At 44.8% G+C, this 8222-nt stretch overlaps 1 protein-coding gene across 1 annotated transcript; it reads right to left on the reverse strand.

The window, feature by feature from the left end:
* Positions 1–1029: 1029 nt before the first annotated feature.
* On the reverse strand, positions 1030–1886 carry LOC131204837 (alpha-tectorin-like). Its single transcript, XM_058196460.1, has one exon. It carries the CDS (start codon positions 1675–1677, stop codon positions 1111–1113), a length of 567 nt encoding a protein of 188 aa, XP_058052443.1. The 5' UTR covers positions 1678–1886; the 3' UTR covers positions 1030–1110.
* Between the last annotated feature and the right edge of the window lie 6336 nt (positions 1887–8222).

Consider the following 8222-nt stretch of genomic DNA (forward strand, 5'->3'; position numbering starts at 1 on the left):
GGTATAGTTAAAAATAAAACAAACATATGCTAAGAAAATTTTCCCCCAAAACTATTATACCAATTTTCCCTCTCTAGCTCTGACTTCCTCCTAACATAACCAAAATCCTTCAAAAAAAAATAAAAAAATAAAAAAAATTAACAATTAACAGTAGTAAAATATATAAATCAATAGAACAAATTAATCCTAAAGTATTTAAAACCAGCTAAAGCATAAAAATCCAATCCAATTCAAAAAATATGTCCCTTATAACTTCTATAACCATATAATTTTCCCCCCATGTCTTTCTTACATAAGATCTTTTGAGAATATTCTATTTAAAATTCAGTGCAACAGAAGACTAAAAAGCAGAGACGTCACCCTGCCAACAAAAGTGCGTATAGTCAAGGCTATGGTTTTCTCAGTTGCGATGTATGGTTGTGAAATTTGGACCATAAGGAAGGCTGAGCGCCAAAGAATTGAGGCCTTTGATCTCTGGTGCTGGAGATGAAGACTCCTGCGAGTCCCTTGGACTGCAAGGCGGACAAACCGGTCAGTCCTAGAGGAGATCAACCCTGACTGCTCTTTAGAAGGCCAGATCCTGAAGATGCAACTCAAATACTTTGGCCACCTAATGAGAAGGAAGGACTCACTGGAGAAGAGCCTAATGCTGGGAAAGATTGAGGGCAAAGGAAGAATGGGACAGCAGAGAATGAAGTGGCTGGATGGAGTTACTGAAGCAGTAGGCGTGAGCTTAAATGGACTTCGGGGGATGGTAAAGGACAGGAAGGCCTGGAGGAACATTGTCCATGGGGTTGCAATAGGTCGGACACGACTTCGAGAAGGAGAAGAACAAGAAGGAGAAGGAGAAGGGGAAGGGGAAGGGGAAGGGGAAGGGGAAGGGGAAGAGGAAGAAGAAGAAGGAGAAGGAGAAGGAGAAGGAGAAGGAGAAGGAGAAGGAGAAGGAGAAGGAGAAGGAGAAGGAGAAGGAGAAGGAGAAGGAGAAGGAGAAGGAGAAGGAGAAGGAGAAGGAGAAGGAGAAGGAGAAGAAAACTGTAAACTCATATCATCTGAAGAGCATCAGGTTAAGGAAGATTGAGTTTATCCTCACCAGTCAAAATTTCCACCGGTTCAATTGACAAAAGAACAAGGCAATCCCCTAGAATTAGACGTTGACCTTACTTTATTTACCTTGACTGTTCCTTGATGTTCTCTCTGCAGGTGTATCTGAGTATTGTTCACGGATACAATAACCTCTGATAGTACAGATAAAGGGCTGTTGAGCAGCTTCTCGTTCTTCACCTCAACCCTGAAAGATGGTAAAGACTTGGACGCTGGGCACAGTTCCACCAAGACGTACGTGGAGATCCCTTGGAAGTTATACTGCTGACCATCAAAGGTGGTATAGTGGAGAAATTTAGAAACTCGACAGATGCCATCTGCCAATGCGTGGCAACCATACACTCCCTTCCGAGTGCCGCAGAATTGGTCAGGACCGCAGAAGGAACCATCAGCTTCAATGGAAGAGATGGAGCCATCACAGCGGTATTTTGTTTTACAATTTTCACCTTCCAGGAAGAACGTTTCCCCTTTCAAGTAATACCGTCCGTTGTAGCTGCAGCCACACTGCTCCCACGGCACACAGTCAGTGCCACTCAGCACAAACCCCGCTTCACACTGGCATCCTTCTATACACATGCTCCGGAAGCAGTTTGGAGGTCCAGCTGGTTGGGTGCAAGAGGCAGGGCAGGGAGAGCCACAGAGCTCGTAATAGCTATTTGGCGGGCAGGTCAACTCTGAAAGACATATGCATGTCGTTTAATCCAATCCCAAAGAAATGAGCCAGAAAATTCATCGTGCAAAAGAAAATAAGACAAGATGTAATGCATATAGAGAGACCCTGGGGTCTTCCAAAGGTTGAATTCCAAATCCTGTCAGTATTAATTTACATAGCCTCTGATGCAGTGGTGAAATGTAAAATTTGTTACTACCAGTTCTGTGGGAGTGGCTTGGTGGGGGGGAGGGGTAATGTGACTGGGTGGGCATGGCCAATTTTTTTTTTACTTTTAAAAGCATTTTTTCTACAACCTCTTCAGCCGGAGAGGTTGTAGAAAAAATGCTTTTAAAAGGCTCTGACAATCCCAGCTGAGCTGTGCAATCATCAGAGGCTTTTTACTTTTAAAAGCATTTTTTCTACAACCTCTTCAGCCAGAGAGGTTGTAGAAAAAATGCTTTTAAAAGGCTCTGACAATCCCAGCTGAGCTGTGCAATCATCAGAGGCTTTTTTTATTTTTTAAAAGCATTTTTTTGGCTGAAGAAAAAAGGCTTTTAAAAGTAAAAAAAACCCTCTAATCATTACGCGGCTCAGCTGGGCATGGGGGGGGCAGGGATTTTTGCTACCAGTTCTCTGAACCACCTGCTGCCATTGCTACCAAATCGAGTGATCCGGTCCGAACCGGGAGCATTTCACCCCTGCTCTGATGAAAGGGGATGGGAACTGTCATTGAACAATATCTGAAAGAACGCACTGAGAAAATGAAGGAAAGAAAAAAAACATGCAGATTAAAAATGTAAATGTGGAACAATTTCTTCTTCTTCTGCATCTGGATCAAACTTTAGTTTGCCAGAATGAAGCCACCTTCTTGGCTTTGTCATTGGCCAAAAATAAGTCATTATCAAATACATGGTGTGGAGCAACTGTCTAAGTGTGAGCCGCAGTGGCTCAGTGGTTAGAATGCAATACTGCAAGCTGCTTCTGCCGACTGCTGGCTGCCTGCAATTTGGCAGTTCGAATCTCATGAGGCTCCAGGTTGACTCAGCCTTCCATCCTTCCGAGCTGGGTAAAATGAGGACCCAGATTGTTGAGGGCCATAGGCTGACTCTGTAAACTGCTAAGAGAGGGCTGTTAAGCACTATGAAGCGGTATATAAGTCTAAGTGCTATTGCTACTGCTAAGTATGCAGAGTGCCTAACAAGAAAACGAGAACGGCTGAAATTATATTCTGTAAATTCAGTTATATTCAACTCAACTATATTCACTTACCGCACTCCGCAATTTCCCTCCAAGGCTGAATGCTGATGCCACGAACCTGACATTGCCAAGCATAGCTATGGAGAGCTTCACACAGGATCTTATGAGCACCCTGAGTTGTGCAAAGGTCCATGACACAGTTTTCAATGCGGTTTTGAAAACCCGTAAGGTTGCCACATTCTTTAAACGGTCCGTCTCTATCGCTGATCATCCCACAGTAATTCTGAGATCCAAAGAGGGTTGCTTGAGTCTCATTGCAGGTGGCTGAAACTTCCACTACTGCACAGTAGGAAGGGGAATCCGTTTTCTTCCAGCCGTTGCCAAAAATGCCTCTATCGTGAACTACAGAGCCATTGGGAGTCCTGAAGTCCTGATGATGGTTCTCGCTGAAATCTCCACCCAGCCCACAGAGGAAACCGGAATAAGTCTCAGGTACAGAAACGGACAGATAGGAAAACCAGTCATAGGAGATGGAGAGGCCAAACTCCGTTTGAATGACGATGGACGATCCACTATAATAGGCGTGGAGCTTCCCAGAAGCCAAGATAACAGGCAGATTCATCAAGAGACCATTGACCTAAGACCAAAAAGGTGATGCTAGAAATCCTTCAGAACGAATGAATCGGCACTCCCCAATTTTTAATCCGAAAATGATTCATTTCAAGTAAAAAGGGAAAGATTCCCTTGAATGCAGCTCTACACAAAATGACCACACAGAAGCATCCACCATATTTTTTGGAGTATAAGACGCACCTTTCCCCCCAAAAAAGAGGGTGAAAATCTGGATGCATCTTATACTCTAAATGATTGAGAAGCCCAGCTTCTCAAACGGAGGTTTCAGAGACTGAAAAAAGCCTCAGAAAAAAAGCCTCCAAATAGAGCTTCAGAAAAAAGCCCCCAAACAGAGCTTCAGAAAAAAAGCCTCCAAACAGAGCTTCAGAAAAAAAAGCCTCCAAACAGAGCGTCAGAAAAAAAGCCTCCAAACAGAGCTTCAGAAAAAAAGCCTCCAAACAGAGCTTCAGAGGTTTTTTTCCTGAAGTTCTGTTTCCTGAAATGGAGTTTCAGAGGCAGAAAAAAAAAGCAAAAAAAAAAAGCTCACAACCAAGGAAACTGCTGCTAAAATTCACCTCTGGAAACAGCTGATTGGGGGTATTCTGGGGGGGGCCAATCCACCTGCCAATCAGCCTTTTTCTTATTTTCCTCCCCAAAAACTAAGGTGCGTCTTAAACTCCAAAAAATACGGTATGTAGTTTTCATAGGACAATGATGGCGAACCAAGTGCCCAAACCAGAATGCACACACATGCATGCAGGCACACGTGTCGACTACTTGCAGTTTGGCAGTTCGATTCTCACCAGCTCAAAGTAGACTCAGCCTTCCATCCTCCCAAGGTCGGTAAAATGAGGTCCCAGATTATTGGGGGCCATAGGCTGACTCTGTAAACCACTTAGAGAGGGCTGTAAAGCACTGTGAAGCGGTGTTGTGCCTCATCTGCTTTCCCCGCAGCCGGGGCCTTCTTATCTGCTTCCGAACACTGAGGAATGTCCTAGCATGCCTCCCGGGCCCAGCCCTGGCTCCATGCCCAGACAGGCTGAGGAAGAAGAAGGGCCTCCAGCCCCCAGCCCTGGCTCCATGCCCAGACAGGCTGAGGAAGAAGAAGCGCCTCCAGCCCCCAGCCCTGGCTCCATGCCCAGGCAAACGGAGCAACTAGACCCCTCCCCCACAGCATGTGAGCCTGAGGAAGGTCAATTACCAACAGCTGCAGACTGGAGTGACCCTCGCTTCAGGAGAATTGATAAGCAGCGTCAACAGAAGGAAGGGAGGGGCAGGCCGGGATAAGTGCTGAGTCATGGAGCCACACCCCATGGCCTATATAAAGGATCTGCTTTCTGGCATTCTCTGAGTCAGGCAAAGTCTACCTTATCTTGCTGAAGTCTCCTGCCTGCCTTGAGAACAGCTAGGACTTTGGCAGAGCTGCAGAGGCATGCCTGATTCGGATTTCCCTGACTCGGCCGTCAGCGGAGGAGTGGGACACGACAAGCGGTATATAAGTCTAAGTGCTATTGCTATTGCTACCGGGAGGGCCCTTTCTTTAGAGTTTGCAGAACACTCCTCTTACCTGCACTTTGCCTTCCTGTCCTTCTTTTACAGCGATGTGTTCCCCATATACATCCAGCGTAAATTGCCTAGTCCAAGATGTTGCAATGGAGTATCTGTGCCCATTTACTATGTGGATGGTGAAGGCAGGTAGCTTGCCAGGAGGGCCACAATATTGGGTGAGGATGTCCGTGCATGCTCCTTGATAGCTAAAGGCCGCCCCGCCGAATGTGATAACGTGAAAGTAGCCAAACACCCACATAGTGCCATACGACACAGGATAACAGTCCCAAACACCATCCACAATTTTGCATATCTCCCGAGGCCCACAGGTAAACTCCTGGCACTCCAGAGGGTGGCCAGGTTCTTTGCAAGAACACTTTTTGCTGCAAGTATCCGGCAGGACCATCTCTTCTCCCAGCTGATAGTCACGGCCGTTGTGCCGACAGCCGCACTGTTCCAGGGGAATGCATGCGCCTTCATTCAGGACGTGCCCCTCCCGACAGGTGCATCCTGCGACACATGAATTGGGGCAGTTGATGAGAGCTGTGCGGTTGGCACAAGTGAGCGGGCAGGCTGTGCCACAGAAAGCGTAGTAAGCGTTGGGCGGGCAGGTAATAGCTAAGAGAAAAAGAAAACAAACGGTTAAAATGAGACGCAGATATCATCCACCTTTGGGAAGGCAGGAAGGTTAAAACAGGGCTCTGTAAATCTTCGGTGTGGAAAACCAAAGCATGAGTTGGGGATGCGTCCATCCATCTCTGCTCATTGTGGATATTTGTAAATAAATCTATCCATAACTGGAGCTATGCGGAATAGAAACATTGATATCAATAAGACAATTTGTAGTTACAGTTAGTCCTCAATCTACAACCACAACTGAACCCAAAATTTCAGTTGCTAAGTCAGGCGGTCGTTAAGTGAATTTTGCCCCATCTTATGACCTTTCTTGCCACAGTTGTTAAACGAATCACTGCAGATGTTAAGTTAATAACAGAGTTGTTAAATGAATCGGGCTTCCTGACTTTGTTTGTCAGGAGGTCACAAAATGGGATTGCATGACCCTGGGACATGGCAACCATCATAAATATATGAGTCACTTGCCAAGTGTTCGAATTTTAATCACATGGCCATGGGGATGCTGCAACGGTCATAAGTGTGAAAAAATAACAATAGCACTTAGACTTATATACCACTTTACAGCCCTCTCTAAGTCAGAGTCAGCCTCTTGCCCCCAACAATCTGGGTCCTCATTTTACCCACCTTGGAAGGATGGAAGGCTGAGTCAACGTGGAGCCTGGTGAGATTCGAACTGCCAAATTGCAGGCAGCCGGCAGGCAGCAGAAGTAGCCTGCAGTACCGCACTCTAACCACTGCGCCACCAAGGCTCAAAATACTCCTAAGTCACTTTTTTTCAGTACTTTTGTAACTTAAAAGAGTCACTAAATGAGTGGTTTTAAGTTGAAGATTACCTAGAATTCCTAGTAACCGCCAAAGGAAACACAAGACAGCCCAGCATGAGCTGCAGTGGTGCAGTGGTTAGAATGCAACCCTGCAGGCTACTTCTGCTGACTTCTGCAAGTTCGAATCTCGCCAGGCTCAAGGTTGATTCAGCCTTCTATCCTTCCAAAGTGAATAAAATGAGGACCCACATTATTGGGGGCAATAGGCTGACTCTGTAAAACCACTGAGAGGGGGCTGTAAAGCACTGTGAAGTGGTATATAGGTCTCTAAGTGCTATTGCTATCTCTGAAACTTTTCATATTTCAAAACTAAAAAAAAAAAAGAGAGCACATTTTCATACCAGGAAATTTTGAGGGACCAAAAGCAAAAAGGTTCCTTGCTCACCACATCCTAGCTCTTCCCTCCAGCTGGGCACCTGCACCCCAAGAGTCTGGCACATCTCCTCGTAGGTTTCTATAGCCGCACACAGCATGTCATGGCCTTGGCCGTACTGGCAAAGATCAAAAATGCAGGAATTGTAATATGGATCAGGTTCCTCATGCCAATGGCACTCTGAGAAAGGCCCAGATTGATCTGTCAGGATTCCACATTTTTGCTCCAATTCTAGGTGATTTGTGCAGGGTGTTAGAGCACCTGTATCGTTAGTGCATCTGAAAGGCAAGAAAAGCTCATGACGTGATATACAGACATTACATTGAGAGTTAATTGTATGAAATCTGCTCTTTCATAGATAATTGTCAGGGTTCCCAGTTTTGGAAGACAGTTCCTAACTGCCAATAATATCTTTTTTTAAAAAATGCATCTATGCTTAAATCAGTGCTTTTTCAAACTTGGCAACTTGTAGTTTAGTTTAGTTTATTGTCACTGCACCGCATACAATGAAATTAAATGCCATCTTCAGTGTACATTATACATAAAAAAAAATAAAACAAAACGCAGATCCTTCACATTCTAGATAATTGAATTGAAAACCCCCAATGTTGCATTAATAGTGCATTAATATTGCACTATACAGTAGAATTCAATATAGTTACTGCTCTGGGATAGAAGCTGTTTTTCAGCCTTATTTGTCCTTGTTTTTATTGTCCTGTACCAGAGGTGAAATCTACTTACCTTCCTTACTGGCTCAGAAGTATCACATGTGTCATGTATCACATGCGCATGCGCAAAACCTTCTGCCCATGTGCAGAAAATGAAAACACATTACTTCCTGGTTAAAACCAGGAAGTAATGACACCTGGATAGGTGGGCGGAGCTTTGCTCCACCATCACTACCGGATCGCTGAACTACCGGCCACGATCGCCACCAGATCGCACAATCCAGTCTGATCCAAGAACATTTCACCCCTGCCCTGTACCATCTGCCAGATGGTAACAGTTCAAAAAAAGGATGCCCAGCATGAGATGGATCTTTAAGAATGTATTGAACTTCCTTAAGGCAGCAGGAGCTGTAAAGCTCTTCCAAAGAGATGAAGGGACTAAGTTCATATGCCTCATATATTTTTTTTGTTAAAAAAAATCATAAAATTGTTCTTTAAAATAAACATAAAGGATAAAGAACTCAGTTATAAATCAACTTACTTTGGGGGACTGATGTCGGAGATCCAAGCATTTCCAAATTCAGCATCATTTTTAGCTCTTTTCCCATCAG

Source organism: Ahaetulla prasina, chromosome 10, assembly GCF_028640845.1.
Source record: "Ahaetulla prasina isolate Xishuangbanna chromosome 10, ASM2864084v1, whole genome shotgun sequence".
In the NCBI taxonomy this organism is placed as follows: Eukaryota; Metazoa; Chordata; class Lepidosauria; order Squamata; family Colubridae; genus Ahaetulla; species Ahaetulla prasina.

Bases quoted from the DNA above. Each gene is read 5' to 3' on its own strand.
- LOC131204837 (XM_058196460.1), bottom strand. From the start codon at position 1,677: ATGTGTATAGAAGGATGCCAGTGTGAAGCGGGGTTTGTGCTGAGTGGC.